The sequence below is a fragment of the Aythya marila genome, assembly GCF_965140915.1.
Source record: "Aythya marila genome assembly, chromosome: 3".
Taxonomy (NCBI): Eukaryota; Metazoa; Chordata; class Aves; order Anseriformes; family Anatidae; genus Aythya; species Aythya marila.
This window is the reverse complement of record NC_139044.1, coordinates 7,073,478-7,101,324: the sequence shown is the minus strand read 5'-3', so window position 1 is coordinate 7,101,324 and position 27,847 is coordinate 7,073,478. Positions and strand designations below refer to the sequence as shown.

At 42.1% G+C, this 27,847-nt stretch overlaps 1 protein-coding gene across 2 annotated transcripts in view; it reads right to left on the bottom strand.

The window, feature by feature from the left end:
* Positions 1 to 10,630: 10,630 nt before the first annotated feature.
* EFEMP1 (EGF containing fibulin extracellular matrix protein 1) overlaps positions 10,631 to 27,847 on the bottom strand; it is a 48,741-nt gene continuing 31,524 nt past the window's right edge. For both annotated transcript variants that reach the window (XM_082757434.1, XM_082757435.1), the window contains exons 5-11: positions 23,116 to 23,238; positions 19,901 to 20,020; positions 17,084 to 17,203; positions 15,707 to 15,826; positions 14,032 to 14,155; positions 13,726 to 13,921; positions 10,631 to 11,814 (exon numbers count right to left, since the gene is read on the bottom strand). In XM_082757434.1, coding sequence (XP_082613560.1) covers positions 11,656 to 11,814; positions 13,726 to 13,921; positions 14,032 to 14,155; positions 15,707 to 15,826; positions 17,084 to 17,203; positions 19,901 to 20,020; positions 23,116 to 23,238 — 962 coding nt within the window. In that variant the 3' untranslated portion in view covers positions 10,631 to 11,655. The remainder of the gene's footprint in view (positions 11,815 to 13,725; positions 13,922 to 14,031; positions 14,156 to 15,706; positions 15,827 to 17,083; positions 17,204 to 19,900; positions 20,021 to 23,115; positions 23,239 to 27,847) is intronic.

The window sequence follows — 27,847 nt, the reverse complement described above, 5'->3', positions numbered from 1 at the left end:
CATTTTGGGATCTGAATGTGTAGAAGGATATACGAAGTTTTTGAACACAGCAATAGCAACTGCAGCAGTCGAAGTACAGGAAGGACTTTGGATGGAGAAAAAAAAAAATAAAAATGCCCTGTTCTTAGAGCACCCTGAAAGCCCCCATGTAACCCTTGTATGTTGTTTGCAACTCTCCTTATAGTGGGTATAAGGAGCATCTGAAGGAAAAGCAGAAGTTTGTTCATGGTGTGATGATTCTTTGATCTGTGGTGCTGGACTGATTTCTAAAACAGCTCTGAGGTGATATTCCCAGGATAGGTTATACTCTATCCCTCTGCCCTTGGTTTCAGAGTCTACAGCCCAGCTTTGAAGAAATGCCTATCATTAAGTGATTTTTAATTGTTACTGCTATTTCAGGATACTTAAATGGCCATGTACAGGCATGTATAACCACATGCACGCAAGCTCACGGCAGCCATATTCAGGACGTTGTCAGTAATGTGTTCTCATTTAATTCAGCTTCCTACATTGTTTTTTCCTTTAGGAAAATCATCAGGTGTGATTTTTTTTTTTTTTTTTTTTTGACCTTTGGAAGGATTTAAAGCCTGGGTGAGGCAGAGCAGGATAAAACAATTTCTTGACTAATGCTGCCAGGTCTGGATATTGTTGGCCTCCACAGCCAGGCCCGTGTCTCGGTGCCTTGCTGCTGTGGGATATGCTGTTGGATTGCAGTTTAAAAAGCAGAAAACAAACAAACAAAAAAACTGCTGCAGGTATATTTGGGGTGTATGTTCAGCATCTGCTTCTTCCAAGGGTGTGGGCTGGTGCGTCCTGGAGGGGATTTCTCCTGTGGCTGCTGGTGGCAGCCCTTGGGCAGGTCCCAGAGGCTGGGCCGGGCCCTGGTGAAGTCCTGAGGTGGCAGGCGGCTGCGTGTCCCCTGGCCGGGCTACTTGCCAGCATGCTCCCCTCATCAGCTGTCCTGCTCCCCCCAAATCCCCTAGATGACATGAAAATGTGCTTTTTGTTCACATTTTGTCCCAGTTAGAGGTGGGTGAGGTGAAGCCTGCCTACAATAGTGCTGTGGGAGTTTGAGTTGTGTCTTGTGGTGATGAACTCTGCCACACAATACGGAGTTTTAATGCTCCTGTCTTCATGAAGCTGCTTAAAAACCTTCAGCAGGTGTTTGCTGGTTTCTGAGATCGTCAGAAGTCCAGGAGTGGAATTTCATTGTATTTGATGATCAAGGTGCTAGAGATGTGTGTGAACCAGTGATGTGTATAGTTATTGTACAGGTTGACATGCAGATATTTTACAAAGCCTTCTGGAGCAGCTGCTGTGGAGCCAGTGCCTCTGGTCTCACAGACCCAGCCAGTCAGCTCTTTTGTGTGGAGGAATTGATTGCAGTTCCAAAGCTTTCTCGTAACTTTTAAAATACATTTCTAACACCCATCAGATGCAGATTCAGTTATAAATGCTTATGCATTTAGAGGGAGTTTTTTTCTGTGTTACAGGTAGACAACAGCCTCTAGTGGATCCAAGGTGCAGCTTGGTATGAACTGGTTGTGTGGGCAAGATCTGTATATAATTGCTGCTGTCTTCCTAATTTTTTGTTTCCAATCTTTGTCTGGATCCCAGCAAACAGTGTTTGAGTTTCAAAGCCCTGCTTGGAGCTTCTTTAGTGGTGTTGCTTCAGCTGGTGTTTCAGTTCATGGCTTTGGAGCTCTAGCTATGCCATGTTGTGGTACATTGTGAGCTGCCTTGTGAGTTCCTGTGCACACCAGTACTGTCCATTTATGCCTGTTCATCTTCTTGGTGCATTCAGAAATGTACAGAGTAAAAGAGATCTCCTTGAAATATATTTACTACTCTGGCTAGGCAAAAATGTGTGTTTAATTGTTTGCAGTTTGAACATGACTAGTCAGTCACACTGGTAACTGATTTCCCCATAGCGGTGACAACCAGAGGCATTGATCTTTATATTTGATCTAATTTTTGCCAAAACTTAAAAAACTGGCTGATGCCTATGTAGCATTCAAGGTCAACTGTTGACAGAGCAGACTTGGGAATGAGGTCTGGCACCTGAGCAGGCCTGTGCTAGACTGAAATTGTGTGCAGTCAAATAAGTAAACAAATAAGGAATTTTGAGACTTTCAAAATTATTGGGCTTTTTCATCTGGTATCTGTCTTTCATGTGGAGCTGACCAAGATGGTCTTCAAATTTATGCTTTTAAGATTAACAGCTCATTTATTTATTTCTAGGTTATGTTATTGGCACTTTTAATAAACAAGTGGGATTTAATGAACCCAGAAGTGTCTCAAAAGGTAAGAAGCATGTTGTGGAGTGATGGATGCATCTGAGCAAACAAGATCCTATGTGCTTTGAGCCGAGTTGCTTGGCACTGAGGGCTTCATTCTGCATGTGGGTGAGGTGCTATTTTGCTGAGTGATCCTTTTGATATTTTGGAGCCCTGGGGAGAAGCATGTGAGCTTGTAAATGTGAACAGGTGCACTTGAAGGGGGTGAAATGAGGTGAGCAGGAAAAGAGGCAGCACATGAGCTGCAAAATGTCAGAAATGCTCAAAACCTCCCATGTGTAAACTGAAGTGGCCTCAAGGTGGCTTAATCTTACATGGGAGGAACTGGTGTAATTTAGAAACCGAGCAGCAGCTGGCCTTGGCAGCTGCGGTGCCCATGGGACAGGCTGGTCTGTGCAGTGCTCAGGGAGCTCCAGCCTGTTTCACCGCTGACCTGGGGGACATGTCTCAGTACTATCCCCTCCTGGTGTCCCTCTCATGGCCATCCTGAGCTGTGCTCAGTGCTGAGCTGGCCTTGGGAAACCAACCTGTGAATCCCCATGCTCAAGTGGACCTGAATATTTTGGCCTCTTGGGGGGCTTGTGATATTTTCCTGCTGGGGTGCTGTGGTGGGGTTTTTAGAGGCAGAGTTGGAATCGTTGTTGTTCTGCATGGGTTTTGGTGCTGAGGAAACCTGGAGCTCTTGCAAAATGTTCCTCATCCCTGCATTAAACACTGCTGTAGCATCAGACCTCACTGGATTTTTGGCTCCAGGCGCGCATCCGGAAGTATTAAAAAGCTTGTGTTAGGCAGGAATGTTACCCTCAATATAAATTTCCATATAAAAACCTCTACTTGTCTTTTCTCTATGCGTTCCCCCTGTTTGTCTCACTCTTATATTTTTTTATTGCTCTTTCTGCTTGGCAGCCATGATCCTCACTGTGTCAGCCTTTGAGGCAGCTGCTGTGGGGCAATGCAGAGTGAGCTTTTCTTAAGAAAATGTTTGTAGGCTTCCTGTGAGCTCTCTGGGGCTTTTTGCCCACTTGCCTGTGCCTGGTGAAGGAAATACGTGAGCAGTGGGATGGGGCTGTGGTGGGGGAGTGACAAAGGACATGAGGGGGGGCCCCGGTGCCCTGTCCCCCCCTCGGTCTCCCGGCCTTTCCCTGGTCCCCCTGTGGTGGCATTTACACCTCCCAAAGCTCGCGGGCTGTGCGCTGTCGAAGGGCCGTGTGGTTGTTGGCTCTGGCCTCTGCGCTCCAGGGCATGGTTTCAACCATGTCTATGGAGACCAATTTTCAACATCAAAACAAACCAGTCTAAGTGGAATTTATATTACCTTTTAAAAGTGCGAGTCAACAGAGCGGAGGGCTCTGCTTCGAGGAAGCCTCTTGGGTTTGTTCAGGGAATTACTACAAATATTTTACATCCTTTCTAGGACTCCAGGCAACCTCAGGAAGCAGCTGTCAAAATGCCCCATTTTGTGTGGCTGATCCAGGGTGATTTTGGGGCCTGTGACATGAGAAAGACCCCTGTCACCAACTATCCCACATTGCCTGAAAGCATCATCTAATTTTCAGAGCAAGGCTGATCTTTCTAAACATCTAGACAGTATATTTTCACCCCGAAACACTGGTTTTGGCTTGGGTGATGGTGGTGGAGAGCGAAAAACAAAACCCTTGATCCCAAGTGTGTGCAAATTTGGGTAATGCTAAAGGCTAACACTTCTTTTGTTCTGCTCCATAGAAACATCCCAGCTGTCCTGAGATGGAGATTATCCCTGTAGCTGTGTGACAGCAGTGGAGGGACTGAGTTCAGGTAAGAGAAGGCTGCAGCAGAGGGTGTGGTGGGATGTCTGCAGCCCATGGGGGAGGCAGCTCAGAGATAGGTGATGCTGGGCTGGGGTGCTTTGTCCCCCCCAAAAAATGTGCCTCAGATTATTTGAAGAGATAAGTAGCAACTTCACTGATAGTTCTTGATAGGAGAAGGCCAGGCCAGCGAGCTTAGATATACAAGCTTGTGTATATAACATCTTTCAGGGAGGCTTTATCACTTCTGCCATGATGTGAGCGTGGTGCCTCTGTTTGTAACTTTGCGTTGTTTGCATGCAAGCAGGTTTTGTGCAAACCACAAGATGAAGTTGTATTAGTGCCATGTCATCACTGCAGCCTCATTTTAATTTCTGCTATCTACAGAAATGAAGGGGGAATCCTAAACTGAGCAAGGAAACATTTCTGAAAAACGTCTGAGATGGAATTTAGCAAGTTTCAAGCTTCTGTGAAGTAAATTGTAGCAGCCAGCAATGCCCGTGCTTCACAGAGGGGAAGAAAGGGCTGTAGGAGGGGGCAGCTTCCTAATGCCAGCGGGAGCTGAGCTGCAGATGGAGCAGGCTCACAAAGCACTGCTCCTGCAGAAGTTTCAATGCGGTTTGTCTCTTTCCCAGTGCTAGTGGGGAAAATGATGCACGAGTCTGGTTTGCACTAGGACATAGGCATCTGTCAACTTGATCCACTCCATGTTTGCAGAGAACAGAAGGAACTGCGGCCTTTGTGCAGTAGAGGGACTATCCAACGGTAGTCGTTTCTAATGAAATCTTAGTGCTCTCCTGGAGATGTTCACTGTATAATTTGGGTCTTCCCTCCCCAGCATACCAGAGCAGAGGCAGAAATCTTCTGACCCTGCTGAGGTCTCACATTACCATGTTGATCCTTGGGGTTTGGTTTGCAATACAAACGTGCTGACCTCGCAGCAAGCGCTAGACACAGTGCTTCATGCTCCCCCCTGCCCACCCACCTCTGCCAGCTCCTAAAGCCTTCGTGAAACACAGCAGCCCCAGGAAGCACTGAGGGCAGGCGTTTTTCTGTGGGGAAAGGCAGTAAGGCAGTGAGGAGGGGACGGGTGCTGGGGTGAATGTGGGTATTTGTTCCCCAGGAGCTGTAGAATATTGCAGTTGGCTCTTTTCCGTTAACTGGAAATGTCTGAAAAATAAGCAGATATTAATGTGAAAATCTTTAGCAATTGTGGGAAATGTTTTTTATCCCCCCATTGATACCTCTGCAGGAGCTAAGCCTGTTCTTTAATTACTGCCTTGAAGTCCAATTGTGTTGAATGAAGATCTTGGTACACTGTATTTCCTCCTTTAAATTCAGAGCAGATTAAAATTTTCTCAGTTTCACGTTGTTGGGAGCCTGAGGGAGAGACAGGGGGAGAGAGCAGCGAATGTAAGCTTTCGGTGTCAGGCTCTGAATCACTTTGAGGGTCAATTTGTGTCTAACGAGTGTGTCCAGAGGTGCCTTTCCTAGAAACACCATAATTTGCAGTGCTCTGGCTCCTGCTGCCTTCCCGCAGGCACTGCCTCTCAGCTGGGCTGAATTTTCCTCTTGAAGCTGCTGTTGTGGAGGAGTCGATTCGCTGTTCCTTCTGTGCAAAATGCCTTTCTGCTTTCCTGCCTCGAAGGAGCACTTTTGTTTCCCTTCTTTAAAATGGTGGTCCTGGGGGGAAGCGACAGCCCCCGCAGAGTACGGTCTGAGTTGGCTTAATGCTTTTGTGGCTTTGGCTGAGCCGGGAGCGACCGCTGCTCCCCAAACGTGGTGCTGATGCAGATGATGGATGTGGCACCCCCTGCTAGTCCTGGTGCTGCTTTTTGAAGCTGTGGTTTCCACCGAGCTGTTGGAGCTTGGTGCTGGCCTCCCAGGCTGCTGTGGCCAGCTCAGGCTCCTCCGCTGCCCACTGAAAGCTGGGGTGGCTTTCCTCATGTGCATCGCGTTACATTTATCCCCTTTGGCTTTGTCTGGGGCTTATTCCTTGCTCTGTGGGAGCTTTCCCAGGCTGTGTTTCCAGGTGTGCTCCCACTGCCCCAACCAGCTGGATGTCACTGGCGGGACTCGCTGCTCCCCTTCTTGCATCAGCTGCTGGGTTGGCAGCAGGTCCACTGGTGCGCTGCCTGCGGGAACAGCTCTGGCACAGCGGCGTTGCCCAGTTCCTCCTTTGGGAACACAATGCAGCTTCAATTTGGTTTTCTGCTCTGGTGTTGTCTTTTTTTCTGATCAGCCACCTCTTGGCCTCCCGGGAGGCTCCTTACCTCTGCTGTGCCTGGACAAGGCTGGGTTTGCCAGTCCAGGCACTGGTGAGTCGTTCCTTTGGCCTCCTGTTTTTTTCTCATTCATACACAGCCTCGGCTTCGCAGAGGATGACTTATTGATTTTAATAATGCCTTTTACCCTGCTGCTTTGGTATGTTGGCTTCCCCTCTGCAGCCCTTGCTCTGAGCTTCCAAAATCTGTTTGTTTTCCTAGTTTCCATGCCGCCTGCGAGGATTTTGCTCTCTTGACTTCCCACTTGGGTGTTTGTTATATATGTTCTGTATAGGAAACATTCCTATATGTTGCAAGTGGATACTACAGAAACATTCAAAGCGCAAGAAAATGTGACCCTCAAGAGGAGGTGGTTGCAAATTCAGATGTTTCTTGAGTTGCACCAGCAGGATTTAGACCTTGAGGTGCCTGTGCAGCTTCCATGGTTGTGGTTTCAGAGTTTAAAAGCATAAATATGTTCCCTTTGTCCACCCAGCTGGCAGCCTGTTAAATTTGAAAGCCTTTCTGTGTCTTTGTGTGGATGGGGATGGTGGATCCTTTGTAGAGTTTTTCTGGACCAGAATTGCGGAGGCTTTAGGTGATACCTCTTGGCTGGGAGGAGGTAGAGGGGTGGAACGGGTGGTTCATTAAGCTGGGTGACAAAATGCATCAGAGCGTGCTTTTCGGACAGAGGCTGTTTGGCTGGTGCTGCTGCAGTGCTGTGGTTGTGCCGCGAGGATGGGACGGAAGCTGGGGCTTGCTGAGAGCTGCTCCTGTCATTTCTGGGCACTGGGCTGAAGCATGCTGAGGAGATGCAGGGCACTGCTGTCTTTTCTGGGACTGTTGGGGTTTGGGATCAGGAAGAATAATTTGCAGCTCAAGCGAGAGCAGTCTCTGTGTGTGTGTGTGTGTTACAAACAAACCCTGGAGCGTGTCTGAATCCAGGTCTGTAGGATGCAGTGCTGTGTCCCATCCACAGGGCCCCTAATCCTGCTACCGAGGTGTTTTCTGAGATAGCAGGGGACACCTTGCCTGCCTCTTTCTCATACTGGTGCTGTAGAGTGGTTGCTGTAATTCTTGCAGCTTTTTCTACTGAGTGAATATATGCAATGAATCATGATTTAGTAAGAGTTAACGGAGAGCTTATTTCTTTTAAAATAGATCACTTGCTCAACGTATGCAGCCTACATCAATATAAAATAGGAGTGTATTTTTTCCCCATGCAAAAATAACAAGAGCTGTTGCACTCTGTCCTTCAAATTTGCTTTGGCAACTCTCAGCCATCTCCATTTTATTAAACAGCTCTCTTTCCTCCTAATATATACAGAAATGTTTGCTGTATAAACAACTTAACTAGACAGCTGCCTCTCCCCAGATACAAGATGCAGTTAACTTTTTGCCCTGTTTCTGTTCACTGGGGCTGATAACTTTCTGCTGGCCAGATGAAATAAAATTGGGTTTCGTACCAGATGTGGTGGAGCTCAGTGCTGTATTACGCAGGTGTTCCCCCAGCTGGGGAGGGTGGAAGCGTGCCATTTTGCTGAGATGATGGTGAGGTTTAGAAATGTGAGGGCGTTAAAAATAATTCTCCGTGTTAACAGTGGGCTTTGTCCCTGGTGGGCTCCATATGCCGAACAGCTGACTGGGGCAGCAGCTGTTCTATATTTTAATAGGAGAGTTATAAAGTTAGAAACATGGATGATCATTCAAAACATAAGCAACTCTTCGCAGTCATGGAAACAAGATTCAACAATAAACTCGCATTTGTGAGCCTTCCAAGCAAAATAATCCCACTGCTCTGTGTTCAGGTGGTCTCAGGGAAGTGAATGAACTGTTTTCTGTTTCCCTGAAGTTCTGTTTACTCAGTCCTATTTCTTTAAAACTTTTTCCTCCCTCTTTTCTATTTCTGAGGAGATATTAAACTTTGCATGTGATCCCGATTTAAGTTCTTCTCCAAGTGACAGCAGATTTATATGAGAAATTTTCCTGAAGCGTGTTACTGATAACGGTATTGCTGTAGCAAAGGCTGAGTGCCTTCCCTTCAGGTCCCTCCTTGGGATTTCTCTGTTCCTTTCAACCCAAGCAGTTATTTAAGCTCTTGTAGCAGTTTTGCTGGGACTCCACAGCCTTAGGATGGGATGAACCTGTTAACCACACGCACGTTTTCTGGCACAGCGCTGCGCACAAACGCTCTCCTTGCTCAGGCACCTTCTGCTTTTGCTTATGGGCTTTTTGGATATGCATAGGCTCCAGCACACACCACATGCCTATCTGAAACAACACCAGTTGCCCTCTCCCAGCTCCTCAGTCCTGCCCCAGTTTTGTTTTGGAGGGGCTGCTGCTCTTCCTGTTCCTGTGGGAGTGCCGTGGTTCCTGTTGCATGGGTCAGCGGGGCGCACACCCAGCGGCTGTGTCCTGGGCTCGGCAGGCCCACGTCCAAGTGCTGGTAAGCAGCTGGATCCGTGCTCCTGAGCTGCGTGGTAGCCCCTGGCTTGGCTGCTTTGGGTTGCAAGCTGTCTTGTATTGACCTGAATATTGCAAACAGATGGGGAGCAGGGTAGTTGGCAGGGCGGTTTGTGCAGAAATAAATGGTTTATGTCAAGGCCATGAGCATGATGAGATGTGGAGGAATGGGCAGGCTGGACTTGCAACTGCCTTTGTTTTTATGCCATTGGATGCACGTGATACGAAGCTAAGAACGTACATGTATGTGGTTCCTGCAGTATGTACAAGCTTCCTGGGTTTACCAGGAAATCCAGGTAAATTGCCTGGGTTTGGGTATTGTCCACCGAAGTATGTTGTATTTATGTACACATACATAAATGATCAATCTGGGGTCATTGTCCGATAAGCAGAGATTCAGAAGGGAAATTACTCAAGCGCCTGGTGTGCTGATGGCATTCTAAAGGCCCTGCGGATTTGCAGCCAAGCAAAAGCAGCGTGCTCGGGCTGGTGGAGCTGCAAACTGGAGCGGATCCAGCAGCCGTGGTCCTGGCCAGACCTCTCACTGCTACGGGATGGCGTGGTTGTGGGGCTGCCACAAATGCTTCTCTGCCTTCCCAGTGATTGCAAGTGAGTGCTGGTGATAAAACTGGTGTAAATAAGCAGCCTGTTTGTGTTGGCGGAGCTTGAAGGCACAGTGAGTCCTTGGGGCAGAGCGTGGCAGTGAGGGGCACGCCAGGGATGGTTTGTGGCTCTTGAGCTCGCAGCAGGGGCTGGCCCCGCACTCTGTGGGTCCCAGGGCTTAAGGAGGTGAAGCCATCTCGGCTCTGCTGGATGTGGGAAAATAGCCCTTTTTTAAATCTAGAAACAATAAAACTAATTATTTATTGGAGTGGGTGATGCTGTATTATGCTAGTTAGGAATTTAAATACCTGAGGTGTCTGCCTTCCCACTGGGGTGGGGTAGGGACTACCTGTCAGACCCAGCAGGTTTGGAGAGATGAGTGGGGAGAGGAGGGAGCTTCCTGTGAGCCAAACTCTGCATGTCAGAGGGCATGGTGAGTGTGTTTGCTGTGGAAAACTGATTAAATGCCTCCATCTGGCTTGGTCTTGGTGAGCTCCTCTCCGTGGAGGAGGTTGAAGGCTACCTGTGGTCTTACCCCACAGCCCTGGGGCCCCAGGCAATGACAGCATGACCCTGTGCCAGCGCTATTTATTTTTCTGGCCTGTGCCACAGCCGTGTGCTCTGACCCTGTTGGCAGCCAGAGTATTTGCTTAAAGCCACAAATGAGTGCCTGAAGGAACGATTGCTGGGTAATAGGGTCCTGCTCTGCAATTTGTCTGAGCGTGGGGGACGTGTTGCCCCAAACCGGAGCGGTTGTGGCCGATTCCAAGTTGTATCCTGGAGCGTGGTTTGCTGTGTGTCCTGGGACCTCTGGATGCCGGATCCTCCAGCCACATTCGGTGTGTCTCTTTGGGCACAGCCCCTGGAAGCCCTCACCGCGGGTGACTCAGTCACTCAGTAAATCTGAATCCCTGGGTCTCCACCACAAGCGGGTTTTGTGTGTGTAATGTATGCATTATTCAAGTATCTTCTACAGAAAATGAACTTCAAGTAGAATAGAGATTCCTTCCTTTAGACCACCAGCTAACTAGTGACACGTATATCTTGGTATGTTTTTCTTTTTAATGGCATTAAAACTCAGTAGGTAAAAGTTCGTCCTTCCACAAAGGCGTTGCAGGACTCGGGGGGCCTTTGCTGACTTCCACAGTAGCTGAATATTCACCCCTCTAATGTGGTTATGATTTGGTAAGACAAACAAAAAGGAGGAAATACATTACGGTAAGAGATCTTTATTAAAAATTTTGTACATCGAAGGATTAACTGCTACATTTTAAACAAGAAATAAGATTTTACATATTACAAAAGATGCTATTAGTTCTTGAATTAGAAATAAATTTTATGAACACTGTACATGATGCATCCAAATCATAAGAGCAGGAATAGGACGGTGCCTGAAAATATATGATATAACTTAAGCAAATGCACGTAATTTGTAGAATGCAACATATTTCTGGAAAAACGGCATGTTAACTTCTGTCTGCAAGTTCTGTATCCCTCTAACCAGTAACCACCAGCAGTGTTCTTGGGAGCAAGCACTGACGCAAGTGCCCAGCGTGCTGTTTTTCCATTTGGAGTTTTTCATTGCCGGAGAAACTTTCTTACTATGGTCTGTTTGTCTTGGAGACAGCAGAATGGCACGGTTAACACAATCTGCATATAAAAACCCGATGCAAAACACTTCTTACAGCATAACTTTACCCCCAACCCAGATTAGAAAAACCAACTGATAGCACATAAATGTCTACAGAAATAGATTTTTATTGACTTATTTTTGTTACAAAGTTAGTTAAAAAGAAATATATTTTAGCTTATCAGATAACCGTTACTTTGTGTATCATTCATACTATATTTTTTTCCTCTTGAGATTGTCAGTAGCTGCATTAGAATTTAAAATAAAAACAACAAAAGATCACCTTTAATTGCATGACCTATTTGGCTAGGAAGGGTGTGAAGTTTTACAGGAGAGTACGAACATACAGTTCTCATACGAAAGTGTAGTATGTATCTAGGCCAAGTAAGGTAATAAAAAAGATTGAAATCTTTATACAGAAAGTGACAATGCCCATGTTATACTATGGAACACATCTACTAATTTTGAATTACACGTGTAATGTGTGGATTAAAGATATCACTTTACTAAACAAATAAAAAAAGAGCAAAATCTATAAATAAAATAGTAAGTGCTTTCTTTAAGATAATATTCTTTGGCTGCTTTAAGTGCCAGCGGAGGGTTACTGGAACCCCCTAAAATGCGTAAGGTCCCACTATTATCGTTAGCCTCAACACCGAGCTTGTACGGTAATTCAAGCTGTTGACTGTTAGCATCTCCAGATCCACGATGTGTTCTCTTGGTCCCGATAGGGATTTCACCAGCACCAGCATTGCACTTACGGCACTTGTTTGCTGAAAGAAAGGAGGGAAAAAGTTTAATTCAAATTTAAAAAGATTCCCTAGCTCTGTCAAGGGACTGCTTGTGTGTAACTGCGCCACAAAAATGCTCTGTCTCAGCGCAGAGATGCACAATGTAAGTATTATTTAACATTTTTAAATGGTCATGACTAATCTCACACCTGGCTTTGCTGGAGGGAAAGCTTTACCTGACTAGGGCTCAGAGGAATAAACTGCGCTGCAAAATCTGTTCCTGGTTATACTGACTCTCCTAAAGGATCTGAAAAGTGGTAATCTATCCCAGGATGTTTTTTTGTTTTATCCCCATCTATCAGCTTTTAAAATACATGAAGAATAAGTAGACCAAGAGAAACCTAATGTATTTAACAGTGATGTTGCTTGTTCAGTGGAGGAAACTCTAAGTCCATGCCATGGCTCATACTCCAGAAGCTGTTTTCCCTGAAAAACTGGGAATTCTTGTAACTTCTATGCCTGTTGCTGCCCTTCTTGTATCCCCCTGAGGCTCTTTCCAGGCTGGGGTTGTGCTGCTGGTGCTGTGACGTGACTGAAAGATGGCATGTCACTGGCTTGTAAAAAGGCTTCAAAATGTACAGATGATAAAAAGGGTACACATCTCTCCCTTTACCTGTGATAATTTTTTCCCTATGTGGACTGAGTAGGTTAAACAAAGGAATCCATGTCCAGAGACCTCGCTCAGACTTGACTCATACAATGGGAATAATTTCTAGGCAAGCCTTTCTTTACTGCGGTGCTTTGGCAGGAATAAACACATGCTTCCTTATTTAAGGCCTGTGATTGCTTGTTGGGTGGCAACAGAAGATTGGAATTGTCAGTCTAAAAGTCAGTCTGGAGGCTGGGTTGGAGTCCTACCCTACCTAGAGCTGGAGTGAACTTGTTCTTAAGAGTTGTCGACTTTAAATAACAGTTGGTGCTTTGGGAGTAGGCATGGGGTTTTGATGTGCAATAAATCCAGGGAAGAGAAATCCAGGGAAGAGCACTGGCTTACAGGCAGTACCAGAACAAGTCAGACAAGTGAGGAGTTCCCTGCTCCCATCTTGGGGAGACTTGGTGTAAAGAGGCAATGCCATATCTTGGTTTACTTTTCTATTGTACTATTAAAATACTGAAATCTTTGGATTTGTAGAAAAATAGATAAATGAAAACTTTCTAACTAATAACAGTTTTAAATTTTCTGGGCTGTTTCTGTTTTACTGAGTGTAAAACCATACAAAACGAAGGATTTTCTAGGAATTTGTCCATATTAAGCTTCCAAAAAAAATCTGATTTCAAAAATCTTAAGGTAGATGTTACAGACAGTTTCATTCATGTGTATCTACTCGCATTTGTTGTACCAGTAGGAAATACTGCTGCCATAAGTCACTTGAACTTCTGGTTTTCTGAAACTGCTGCAGCACTGAAGAAAAAGTTCTCGCTCAACACAGTCTTGGTTGCAAGTTTGTCTGAATTTATCATTTGAAATCAGCACTCCATCCCAACCTATTCCTGACTTAATTTCTTTTTTGTGTATGGGGAATTAAAAATGTACAAAGAATCTTTCTATGACCCTCTTCTAAATACATACACATGGGACATTAGTGCAGGGTGAAGAGCAGAGCTGTTGTGATTGCTAAATATTCATGATTGTTACTGCTGTTCTTTTCAAGTGACTACAATGGGTTGATTCTCAGTTTATAGAGTTATTGGGCAGAGCAGGTAAAAGCTTTTCGAAGTCTATAAACCAAGTCCATTCAAGAAGGAAATATTAAAAAGCTGATAAACTTTCTATGCTGTATTTCTCTTACAGGAACGTTTGATGGAGTTGTCAAAATGGCAAGGCACTCTAACACCTCGGCAGCACCAGTGGTTTTATAGCCCGCTCAGGGTCTGACTTCAACCAATACTCACTCTTAGGTAAAATTCTCCATTTTCATTTCCAGACTTGATCCGGAATGTGTTAATAGTATTAGGATAAATAGTGGTTGCCTGAATCTGGAAGATATCAGAGGGCACTGTTCTGTCTGAACGGATGCTCATGTATTTGTACACAACAGAGTAAGGCAGCTCTCGGCAAATGGCGTTTGATACGGGGCAGACACAGCGGCTGAAAAACAAAAATGGATAAACTTGATACTTGAAAACATGATTTCTGTTGTATTTGATTGTGTTGCCTGTTGAGAATAACCCTAAAAAAGCTGTCTGGCTTTCTCTTACTTCTCAGATGTTAGGACATAAGGCTCTTGACAAGGATTTCTTGGGTAACAACGAAATCCTCCATGGTAATTCCAGCAAATTTCATCCTCTCTGCATTCATTAGTAGTCTCACACTCATTTATGTCTATGAGGAAGAAAAAGGAACTGTGTTAAAGCAGAGTTAAATCGAGTTTGCTATGAAAAACAACAACAACAACAAAAAAACCCACCACCACCAAGCCACCTGCTTGTCTACTGAAACTCAACAGATGTCTATGTTATTTTTTACCTGCTTTTCCAAGGCCTTGCTATAAAGGATTTGGAACAGTAGAAATGGAACAAATTTGTTTACCACATCTTAATCAAGACTGAAGGTCTTTAGTTGACTAAAGAAACACATTAGTCATAGTACATGTAATGCAACTGTAGAAACCCTGAGTTCCTAGTTGGCAATGAATCATTTTCTAGCACAAGGTATCTTACAGGCAGAGGAAAGAGGCTTTGAGAAAGAAGTGTGATTTCATGCTTTTTGCAGGATCTCACTTAATTGCTTAGGTTTCATGGTCTAACTAAATGCTTAGTTAATATTTATAGCTGTAGTTAAACTAAAGTAGCTTTGGAAGAAATCATGATGTGTTTATTTTTGTGTGAAGTAGAGCTTCCTTTTTTTTTCTTTTTCTTTTTTTTTTCTTTTTTTTTTTTTTTTCTTTTTACCCTGGGAAAATGACCTTGAATGGAAATGGGGACTGTCAGCTTTGTGTAGTATTGATGCTCTGTTATCCTGGCGGTGCCAGACCCAACCCCCTGTCTATCCCTATGCTTGCCTGAAAAGGCAACCAAAGGGTTTATTCAAATGTAAGCTCTGGGAAGGCCCAAACAGATTTTTTTATTTTTTTAGGTGGTCAAACTACCCACCCCAAGATACTCAGTATCAGTTGCTATTCTTAAGAGTGATAAGAATCTACACTGATTTCTCAAAAAGAGCCACCATTACACAACGCTTCCATAAACAATTTATTTCCTCATCCCTTTCTGACAATAATTAGCACACCTATTTCTAAAAATAAAGATTGTGAAATCAGGTTCTAGATTACTAAGACAATGATTCTGGCACTTTTTCTGTAACTGTAAAGAGACATTTAGCACCAGTGAGAAAAATAGACTTTGCAGCTGTGATCCTGGTATTTGGTGGCACCTAGCTGTAACTGAACAGCTGACCAGAATGTTTATTTTCCAAACACAATATAATTAATCTGCTCAAAATTCTTGCTTTTTTTCCTCCTGTTATCAGAAAGAACATATCTTTCATTTCTGCTCTGGCTGCGCTTAGAAACCTCTATAAAAAGAAACAGATACAAAGCAATGCCCAATGTCTGTAATAAATGATATGATTTTTTTCTGAGATATTTATCTCTGGAACTTAGACTCACCACCTAGACATCCAAGACCAGCTTTACTTAAGGATTACGAAAGTTGAAAATTTTATCCTAAGCATCTGAAAAACTTAGAGTTTGAGCTGAGAGATTCAAATAAAAGGAATTAATATAAAATATACCATCAATCATCAAATGCATCAACATCTTTTGCTAGCCTAACACTGTCATGAAATATAAACACTTAGATAAGCATTCTTAGGCTTGTGTGAAATGGTGTTACCAGTAAAGCAATATTGGGACTGTCAAGATGGGGCTCTTACCTTGACATGTTCTGCCTCCTACTACCTGGTAACCTTCAGGGCAGACACATGAGAATTTTCCTGGTTCGTTGACACACTGATATTGACATATGTAACTGGAAGTTCTGCATTCATCAGTATCTGCAGAGAGAAGAACTTAAGCTGGTTGTACTTTTCAATTGTTTTTAATGATAAATTTTAAATTTTAAAAAATGAGAAATGCATTTATTTGAGGAAGTAGAAGGTAAATTAAGACTTCTGAACAAGTTTGGGAAAATCTCGGTAGAGAAAATCCATAGTTTTAGTATTCTAGACGTGATTACTTCCACAGAAAAGTAGATGTGAGATTAGCTAATGTAGCAAAACTATTGTCTTTGTGCGCTAATGGAGCAGCTCTTTGGGAAGGAGGCTAAAGTCTCGTTTTAGTCGTCAAATATTATTTGATATATGCTTTTCTTGTTCTTAATCCTTGTGTAACCATCATCCCCTTGCCAGAGAATTGTAGCACAAACCTGATTTTAACACTGTTGTTACGCAGAAATTAAATTAAACCAATGAAAACTAGAGAATGGCTTGGAAAACAGTGTACTGCCCTGCTAGTACCTCTGAGCCTTGAGCCCAGCTCTTGATTTTTGTCAGAGATTATACTGAAGGCTGCATAGTTGCTACTCCCTGTTCTGTTTGCTTGCAAGTAGGATTAGCTTAAGAAGCTTGGAGAGGGAGCATCTGTAATAGCTCTGCTGGCTTGTTCGGGAGGGCAGTGGTAAACCAAAAAGACCTCTTTGGCTCAAAGACTGGTAGAAGGGATATGGGCTTTACGGGTGAGATCATCGTGTCCAAAGGGAGATTAGAGGAATCCTGTGGAGGCACTGGCAGAGGAAATAAAGTGTTGATTGTATAATCATCAGGAGACATGCTGTTTGTATACACAGGCTTGAAAGCACCTCAAAAGCACAATTGTTGTTTCCTTACAATCAAATTTAAGGTCTTTATTTTCAGATGAACCTAACAGCACACAGAATTTCACTTGTCTTTTGGTTTGCATTCCTTTCCAATTCATTTAATGGTCATCAGCATTAGACCACACACAATTCAAGTGTTTGTGAAGTAAATATTCGGAAGCCTTATTCTCTCTCATTCTCTCTCCCTTCTCTAGTAACGTCTGTCCTGTTTTGTACTTACAGTTAATGAGACACCTGAATGCAGCTGCAGCTACTAAGGTGTGTTATCAGCAATGGTATTTGCAACATTAAAATAAAATTTAAACGCCTTAATTTTTTTTTGGCTACAACTCACTCCCACATTGTCATTCCACTTGAATTGCATCCCCTAGTTCACAGAGGCTTCTGGGAAAATAAATCAAAAATGGTTGCTCTTCTAAGACAAATAATTGCTTACCTTCACAGTTGATTCTGTCACTGCTTAACTCAAATCCTGGGTTACACTGACAAATGAAAGAGCCCAGTATATTGTAACACTGCTGTGCGCACGGGTTATTGGCATCACATTCATTTATGTCTGAAAAGAAAAATTACAGATCTTTATCTTTTGCACCTAGTAATTAGGCTGATTAAGTGGATTAAGTCTGGGCCTAGTGCTTAGCAGAAGCTCGGTTGACTATATCAATACAGGTCTGCAGTCACTGGAACAATGTCAGATTATGCTTTACATTCCATGTAGAAAAAGTATTTTTCCAGGAATGAGAGTTATTCTAATGTGTAATGAATTCTTCCAATAATGTTTAGTGTGGCTATTAAACCTCACATTCCAGCGTCTTTTTTCAGGTATGAAATGCCAAGTCTATAAATAATTGATATAAGGAACACATACAGATAAGACCTCTCAGCATGCAGTGGTTAAGATCTGAGCTATTTATTACTCCTAAAATTTGTTCTTTTAAATTCCATTACAATTATAACATGAGCCTTTTAAGCCAGTATAGTTTTGCAATGCTCCAAGACCTAGACCATACAGGGGGGGAGGCAGGTTTCTGTGCTAGATTTTTCATCGTGTGCCATCCGAAGAACATATATGAGAACACGGCAAAATAAGAGAAGCAATTTTAATGCAAGGTTTATGTAAGTGTAATCACCTCTGCGATTTACAGTGCTTATTTTTATAGGCTGCTAATTATTGCTCCTTTGTCATACGCTAAAATCTACAGTGAATTTTCCCTTGTGTGCCTTCCCTGCATATTTTCCATTCATTTGTGTTCATCAGCTATACTCATTAGTAGAGAGCTGCATGTTAAATAATTTTTGAATTCATAGCTTTTGCAAGTACATATAAATGTCAGCGACACTTTTATCTACAGATACGACTTTTAAAACTGACAAAGATGACTAAGATTTGGCATTCACAAGAACTAAACCAACAAGGAGGATATTAATTATCTCTGTGATCCTTCTCTTTATGATGAATGGTAATAGGGGAGAAATGATTACCAAGCATTTTTCGTTCTTTTAGTTGAATTCTGGCAATGGTGTGAAGAATGTACATCATGACAACGCTACCAGAAGGAATAATAAGCTGGCCAAAGCCACAATTCCGTTTGTTACCCTTCCAAGAAATATTGACCCACTTTCAATATGTGCAAAAGTTGTAACAAATGTAATCGGTACAGCTGTGAAGTATGACTTCTGCCAGATGACTGTTGCAGATGTGAAAGTCTGTCTTGATGCAGCAGTCGCTCTTTTACAGATTTTTGTGTGAAGATTTACTTTACCTTTTATGGTGGGGGTGTGACTTGCTGGGCTTGGAGGCCAGCAGGAGTCAGAAGGGATTTCTTGGTGAAGCACCTAGCGAACTTGGAGCTTCATATGGAAGTGTAATTGAAAGAAAGCACCTTACATTTGAGCCGTGGGAAGGGGCAAATGACATAACTCATCACACAGTTACACTGAGTCCACATGCAGTATTTCACCTATTTGGTGAAAAACAACGAACGCCTGTCATCACAGTGCTATGTAGTGTGTCTGCCTGTGTATATATAGCCATAGAGAACTCGCAGCCATCTCCATCACCAGTCTCTTGATTTAACGTGGCCACTCTCCCATTCCTAGCTGAGATCCCAATTCTGTTAAAGGCAACAGCCAATTATTGATTTCCCAGGAGCTGGAATTTCAGATCCAAGAGAGTGTTGCATGAGAAGGGAAATTGGGAAGTTTATGCTCCTCTGATTTAGTACTCTGAACATGAAAGGATTTAACCTACCTTGATGTGCAAGTTGCTAGGCTACATATCTCCTACTCTTCCTAAAGCCCTCTGCTTGGAAGCTTGGAAAAAACACAGGGCTAAGCAAAAGTTAGCTGGTGTTCAATATGGCTATTCTCGTGCCTTAGCCAAAATCAGGAAAGCAATCTTCTCGCTTCCTGCCTAGTTTTATCCCAAAAACATGGAAAGAAAAATGAAATGGCAACACAAGTTTTGTTCTTTATAGTCATTCTTAACAATGCTCTTGCCTTTTTAGTAGTATCACTGAGAAGTTTGTGTTCTGGAGAATTATCAGCTTTAAGAAATAGCATCCTTCTTCCAAGTATGTACATTTAATATGAACTTTTTCAGTACCTTGCACTTCAGTAGACAGTTTCCTTTTATTATTACCATCTCTAATTGCTCTAGATCAGATCTCTTTTCAAACTTCACAGCAATCTTCCCTTAGTGCTTTATTTTAAGGGGATGAACGTGGCTTTCATAGTGACCCCTCAGTTTCATTTGTAGTAATATTTTCCAGAGATTCCTGTTTGACATGTAAAAGCTTTTTCATCACTACATTTATCGTGTGCTGAGGATAATTACACTTAACTGTTTTGTTCCCCCTGCTTTCCATTTCCAGCCTCTGTTGTAAAACTGGGAATTATATCATGAAAGCAAGTAACACTGAAAAAGCAATCCACCAGAGCTGAAAGAATAATTAAATCAAAGATTAAATAATGAATGTAAACTTCCAGAGTTCAGTTGCCAAACTAGGTGCTCCTCAGAAACGTATAAAATAATGTGTTTTCCACGAGGCTCTTATTTTCTAATTCACCACTACTTCTCAGATCACTTGCAAGACAGCTTCTCTATACAGCAACTAGTGTAACATATTGGTTGGAATTTATTTCCTTCAGTAAGTTGGGATGGAGACACTTAAATCACAGCCGTGGCAAGTCATGTGTCAGTATTTCTCTACAGCAAGTGAGCTCGTGTAAGTGCATGCAGAGAAGTTCTTACCCACGCAGGTGTGGTTGTTGGACGCCAGCTGGAAACCAGCGTTGCACTGGCAATAATAGGAGCCGGGAGTGTTCACACATCGGTGGTGGCAGTATGGAGGCAGGGTGCATTCGTCTATATCTGAGTAATGAAAAGAGAAATTAGCTCAAATGGCACCTTGGAAGTTCAGTGCTGCTGTCTTGTCCAAAGAAACTGTAAAGTTAATTGAACTTGATTAAAAGCAGAAAAAAGCTTATGTGGGGTAGATGTTGCTTAAGACTTAAGGCTGACCAACAGAGTGACTGTAACTTCTACCTCATTTAATCAAAGCTTCACATGCAGCACGCTTAGCTTATACTAAATCTTTTCAGCTCTGTTAGGACAAGTCCAAATTTTCCCTGTGAGGACAGAAGATTAGTGGCCCTGAAAAGGAAACAGATGGCTGTGCTTCCACAGGGATCCCCCAGAAACTGGCTGGGCTCCCTGGGGGCTGCTGTCCCTCCTGCAGGCCTTTGGATACAGCAGCACCAGCACCTTCTGGCTGCACTCTGGTGCTGAGGAAGGCGAGCAGCCCGGCTGGAGCTGTGCTATCTCAGGCGGTATTAACTTTCCTCAGACTCTCCTTTCAGATTAGCCCTGGTTGTGAGGTGGAGCAGACTGCCTTTCCAACTTTCAGCATTCCTAATGTGCACTGGAGCAGGGTTTTCACCTGCAATCCACACAAAATGTGCAACAACTCCCCCCCCCCCTTTTTTTTTTTTTACCTCTGCATTTTAAAAGGCATCCTTACGTTCTGGAGGAGTTACTGCTTCTGTTTGTCTGCAATTTTTTTTAAGCTATGCCGCAATGCTGATCGTGCATGTATGTGCAGCAGTTGTCTTTAGTTGTGGCCTGCTTGATCTTGGTAGAGAAATCCGTGCCCTGTTCTGTACATGTACACAATGTGACATTTCAAAGGCTCAACGCTCAGACAAATAATACCAGTTTTCACTGGAACAAAGAAAGGCACTTCCCATATCCATGCCAGATCTTGAGTTCCCTACCTCCAGCTGTTTCCACCATAGATGTGTTTAAAAAGAGGCCAAGATTTTTTATTTTTTATGACAAGGAAAGTTTATTTTAATATCTAGTGAAAAAATAATTGTTAGAAGTTAACTCTTTTTCTGTCAATTTCGCAGTTACTTTTTGGAGCTAAACTTAGTGAAGTGTTTTGGATCAGTTTGAATGAAAAGGCTTATGCTGGAAAAACTCCTGGCTATCCGTACAGTAGAGATTGTTGCTGTAACTCTTCTGTTGCAGGGAAAATCTGAAGCAGAAATTGAATACATTAGGAGGCACAGCAGACCTCTTGCATCCTTGGCTTTACAGGACCAAGCTCTTACAAGTTGCTGTTTGAAAATCTGGTTAAACAATATAGGCATAGAAGCAATGCTTTACTTTTTAAGCTTTGTATTTATGCATGTAAATGCTTACAGGATCAGACTCTAATTCAGTGGGAATTCTCCTTGCAGTATTAGGCTCTTGTGCACATCAGCTCCAAGCAGATCCAAGGGCTGAGTGTAATATAATCAATTCTGCCAAATCTTCTGTTTGAACTAATGCTGGAAGACAACTCATTCTATCTTCAATCCTATGTTTCAGAAAAGGCTAATTTTGTGATAGGTGAACAAGCAATTTCTTTACAAAAATTTATTATTATTTTTTTTAATCAAAGAAATGGTTAGTGCATTTTGATAAAAAAAAAAAACAAAACAAAACAATAACAATGAATTGTTAAAAATGAGTCCTTTTCTTCCTCCAATTTGAAGCCAAAAAGGTCTGGAAAAATTTTGTTCAAATTTGAGAGAAACATTTTCTCCCATATGGAGAACCTCTATCAAGATCTGGTCCCAAGAACGTTTTCTGGCAAAGTTGTTAAAAATAAATAAATAAAAAAATCCCCAAACACAGTGTTTATTCTGAAATGCTGACAGTGTGAAGTGTAGCGATGTACTGGTAATTTAGGTCAGTGTGTAATACGTAACACAGGTGTTATTCTTGGTTTTGACCTAAATAAGAGAAGGGAAATCTTGCTTTCCTGACCTCTTCATGTGTGGATTTAGATGCATAACTGTATTCACATGTAGATAGAAGGCTGTATCATCCTGCTTCTTTTGAGAGCTGTAACATGTCTGGTAGGGCTTTCAGGTAGTAGCCTGGGTCTTGACATTAGAAGTGCTACTGCACAGCAGTAATACACTGTTCTAAAAAATTAGATAAAAAATGTTTAAAAATAAATATATCAGTGACCTGTCAAAGTTATTCCTGTGCCTACATTCCCAAACGACTTATCCTACTCTTGCACAGAGAACACGTTTTTCTGTGAAAAACAACGAAAAAGCTTTTCTACTAGGCTCCATAAAATCAGTTCTGTGCTTAGAAGAGGTGGTCTTGAATGTCACTTGATGATGTATACATTTGATTCTCCTACTTCATAATTGTTTTCAATATCCCTGACAAACTTAAGGCTTAAGACTGGAGTGTCTATAAAGCCATTTTATCCATTGAAATTGTGATTAAAGAGGTGCTAAAGGCTGAAGAAAGACTGCAGGAACAGAGTAATGGCACTTTCACGTTATGTCCCCAAATGAGGATGGAATAGGAAAGATGCAGTGTTTATGCTGCACTTGGATTTAATTTAATGCTATACTTGTATAGGTCCCAAAGGTGCAGACAGCTGCTTTTGGCCCAAGGAATAAAGCATAGTGGTTTATAAGTTGCAAATATCATATACCTGCATTTTTCATCTCTTTCATTTCTACTCATAAAACTGAGACTGAAACAGACTGTGCAAGGGGGCTCTGCAGAGCAGGGATTAGGGCTGTGTGAAGGTAGGGCTTTGTCCTGCAGATCTGGATTCAAATCTCACTGAGGTCAGTGGAAAGACACATTTTACTTCACTGCTGTAGAAGACTTCTGACTGTATCTGGGACATTAGGCAATACCCCAATACAAATAATAAACACAGTGGTAACTAGTAAGAAAATTAGTCTTGTGAAGTTCAGCTCTGTGTTGATTATACTTAAAATAGTTTCTAGTTACATGTTTTAGTGATTAATCATTGTGATAAAGCAATTATTCCATTCCATTTTAAAAATAATCAGCTATTGTACAGTATACACACCTATGCATTTTGTTATAAAAGTTTGCAACTTCAGGTAATGAAAGAAAATAATTTAGTCTAAAGCAAGACTTACCAACACATTGCTCCCCTCGTTTCTGATACCCTGGAGGACACTGGCAGCTGAAGGACCCTCTTAGATTGACACATACTTGGTCAGCTCTACAATTATGGGTTCCTGTTGCACATTCATCTATATCTTTATAAAAAGAGCAAATGCACTATTAGTCATAGAACTTACTTAGAGTTAGTTACCTGTTGAAATGCTTTCCCTATTTTCAGGCTACTTACAAATGAAGGCAGCAAATTTGAAATACACTCAAGAAGTAATCTCAAAGTTATTCCATTTGCAGGATATAAAATGTTACCAGATCTCTGTTGGCTTTTAACTGCATTTGAAAATGTATCAGATACGGTTATTCTAAATAATCATTTTTATTTGACAAATACCATTACTATTTGTACTTATCATTATAAAACTTTTCATAGATGTCTTGCAGCTTTATACTACTTAAATCATTTAACTTCATTTCACTTTTTTCCCATGCTGATTGTTTGTTGCTGTACTGGGTCTGGCTGAATTACTCTGGAAAACTTCAGCAAAAGTAGTTCATCTGTTTCTCAAGAATGAGATGACTTCTTAGTATTAGCACAACAAAATATTTCTAATACCGATCCTTTTGCATGGTTCCCGTACCCCATACTTTGGAGAGGGACTTGGAACTTGGTGTGTGGTGGCCTTCTCATCAGGAAGAGATCTGCCTCTTGTCATTCCCATGAAAATTCTCCTAATTCAGTCAATCTGTTAAAGTATTTGGAAATAGTGTACATCTGCTTGTATTTTAGCAGTACAGCTAAAAATGCAAAGACTGGACCGATACTTTTCTGTGTAATTCAGGTAGCTTTTCATTCACACCAAATGCAGGCTTATACAAGTATAAAAACATCTTGATTTTGCCTATTCATTAGAAAATGCTGGAGGTACTTAAATATAATTAAAGTGCATGTGCTGACAAATAACTTGCTTAAAATGGAATTGCAATTTGTTTTCTCATCCGAACATCCAAAATGTTAGAGAGCTTTTTATTGTAACCTGACACAGTACAGTGAAAGGACTTTTTAATTTTGGCATTCTACACAATTTGGAGACTCTAGGCTGAATAAACAAATTCCTTAAAACTTATGATCTCTAGTTTACAAATCTCAGCTGACCTCTCTATTTGTATAGGCACTTGGGACGTTAGAACATCACCAGTGGCAGATTCTGGGTGGTGCTTTGGAAAAAATGATGGATTCTTTCACATAGCAAATGAAAACAATTTTGACCACAAGATTCAATAAAAAATAAACCATCAACAGTTTGAATTGATTCTCAATGTTTGTCCTTCCTCAAATGCCCAAATATTTTACATACATTTTCTTTATCTGACAGGAAAAATGAAGTCCTTTTATGTTAGCCTGCTCTTTGCATTTCTGCATAGTAACAGTCCTAAAGCTGCTGTGCTGCTGCAGGACTTGCTGACCGCATTGTTCTGCGGTGACAGCTGAAAAGCACATTCTCAGGTGTAGAGATTTTCAGGGACTAGATCTGGCTGCCTCATACCAGCCTGACACATCATTAAAAGTTTCAGCCAAAGCACAGTGGAGTCAATGCAAGTCTTTGCAGGGACTTCGCTGGGCTTTGCATGTACTCCTAATTTCTGCAGAAGCTGAAAATAAGAGGGCTATAATGCTCATACAGTTGAAATTCTTTCTTAAGTACACACACTGTTGCGGATTGTACAGGACAGAAAATTGGATCCATAGAAACGTCAGATATGAGTGAACCTAACATAAGCGAGCTTTTAAGGTGGGTTAGTTACAATACATTAAGTTGTTGTGTAGTCATTTGCATCCGTGGCTTGATTTTCATTTAGTTTATTTTTCTATGGAATAATAAGCTACTCAGCTAAAACAAAACAAGCTAGATTGACTTATGCACTCAGGATCTTTGATTTCTTTCCCAATGGTAAGTTCAGTTTGAAAGGAAAACAATTGTTCTAAAGTCCTGTTTGCCTGCTAGCCGCCTCCTCACTCGGAAACTCTCAGAGGACTTGATGCTGTTGCCACAAAGGTCCGTGGTTATAGTAACAGCCTTTTCATGAGGCTTGTATCAAGGAGCCCTTTCGGGCTCTCCCAAGCTTCTTAATCCAGTCCTGAACTGGACTGCAACTCAGCTCTGGCTTTCTATGTATGTCCTGTCTGCCTTCTACATGTCATGAAAATGCAGATCAGTATGTGGAATATGCTTGGTGGATTTTATCCGTGCTTTTACTGTGCGCTGTCATGGTACTTTTTGCTATTTTGGCTGTTTTTCTTGGATGGCTTTTTTTGAGATAGTTCCTAGGCTTGTTGGGGAAAGAGGTACATGGGGGAAAAAGTACTGATGGGAGCCCTTTGAGAATGCCAGGCCTCTTGTTTTGTGGCCTTACCTGCACCTTCCCTGAACTGCCTAAGGTGGGAAGTGAAGGCGGACAGGAGAGGAGCTTCTGGCCTTCACTGGGGAAGGGCAGCAGCGTGGCCTGCTTGGAGCACCTCTGCTCGTGTCTGTGCTAAGGACTTTCTAATATGAAGGGAAGGCTGATGGCCTGAGGATTGTGTGTCAAGGAAAATACTGTGGGAGGAGAACAACAGGCAGCTATGCTAGGAGGGCTTCAGTGCTGGAACATTCAGTTCTGAAATCTCTAGTATTGCAATAATTACAGCCATGTCTACTATTGTGATTGATACAAGGGTGAGGAAGCGAGTGGAAGTTTTCAGTACTGAAAGTGGTGCCAAATGTGAATTGTATTGGTGTGATACCAGAAGCAGCCCAGCCCTTGTGTAAGAAAGAAGCATTGGTGGATTTTGCAATGTGATGTTGCTGCACGGACCTCTGCATCTATGCTCTTAGTGAGGCCCAGAGAAATATTAAGCTTCTTGGCACACATCAATGTGACCTTAATCATCCTCCACTAGAGAAACATTTTTTTTATCTAATTGTCCTGAAAGTTATTCAAGCAATGGGGCAGTGGAAGTCATAGAAGGAAGCTACATCAATGCTTGGGATGCGGTAGATCAGCACCATTTTTCTCAGGGGTGTTATTACCAATAGATACAAACACATGCTTTTTCCCCCCATATGAAGTAGCATAATGTTGCACTGACATGCCAATATTGACCTGGGACTTGCACTTCTGTGTTTGTTCACGGTTCTTGAGTAGGTAGACTGCCTACATGCAGTTGCTTAGAGGCTCACTGAACTCTAATCTGAAGCTTTCAGATTGTTTTCTCACTTATGTCCCCACTGTATGAAAATCGGTAACTCCTAGGTTGCCTTTTCATAATTGTAAGAGCTTGTTTTTCCAGTTCATATCAGTTTTCCAATCTGTTAGATTCCTAGCTTATTTATCACAAGTTGCACAGTGCCCTCTGATCCTGACAGGGATCTGGAAGCTGCATCAGTTCCTACTTTAATCTGTATCAAATGCAATAAATACTGGGAAGAGACAGTGATTACACAAAGCATGTGTTTTTCCTTAAATCTTACCATCTCATTCCATTTGATCTTCCTTGACAAAATCCCTGGACTTAAATGAGACAAGTAAATGAGGATATTGGGAAGCCATCCTTTTGGTTTCCACCTATTGCAAACACCCATAACCAGATTGATTTGACGTCTGTGAAGGCATAGCAAACTGGGGCAAGGCTATGCTAGAAACTCCTATAGGAACATCACAGAGCTCACCAGCTTTAATCCTAAGAGCAAGATAAATTTGTTTGACCTTTCCTCTCTAGCATGAATGTTTAATAATGTGTGTACGTGCATGTGTGTTTATAATAATTAAAAAAATTAAAACAAGACACTCCACTGCACACACTTGTCTCTCTGGGGAGAGGGTGAGAGAACAAACGTGACAGATGTTTGTCATGTTGCTTAATGCACTACTGGAAAGCACTCAAGATACCACAGTGATGAGTGCAGTATAAGAAACAGATCTAGAAAGAAAATAACGGGCTTTTACAAGCTCATTCTTGAGCATCTTTCATTTGCATCCTCTTTTCCAAATTTAGTGTCATCATGATAAAGTTTGTTTCTGTGTTTCAGCAACTGATGCTATAGCTGAAGCTTCTATTTCAAGCAAGTACCTTGTAATCTCTACATTGAAAACACTTTCAACTCGTTCCTTGACACCTCCATATAAATATCATTTCTACATATTATACATCTGCTCACCCAGGTAGGCAATTCAAATTACATTGGTAACACATTGGTAACCTGTAATGAAAATGATCTTCTCTTAGCATCCTTCTTTCTTTATTTCTTCATATTATTTAATCTCAACTAATCTTTTAAAATTTTGTGCTGTTCACTATGGATAAACAAGAGCTGTAGGTTTGTATTAAATTGTTGAAGAACTTGGTTGGTATTTAATCACTGATGCAGGCAACACATGAAATATGGATGAACTCTTAAACTCAGCGTATCTAAGATGTTGCTCAAATAATAGATAACTACTCTGCTATTGATGCTGTGACCACTTGACATTTGCTTACAGAAAAGACAAATAAAAAAGAGATGTAAAAGGTTGAGTAACTGAGCTCATGACAGCAAAGAGCACTGCTGGGCAGCTGACCTCTCTGTTCTCTCTGACCAACCATGCCTGAACAAACACCACAACTAGGGCTTCTCCTCTTGACTTCACTGGTTGCTTCTCAAGTATGAAAATCCAGGGGCCTTTAAGGGAAGCTATCATGAGACAGATGTTGCTTTGAGCCTATGAGTTCTA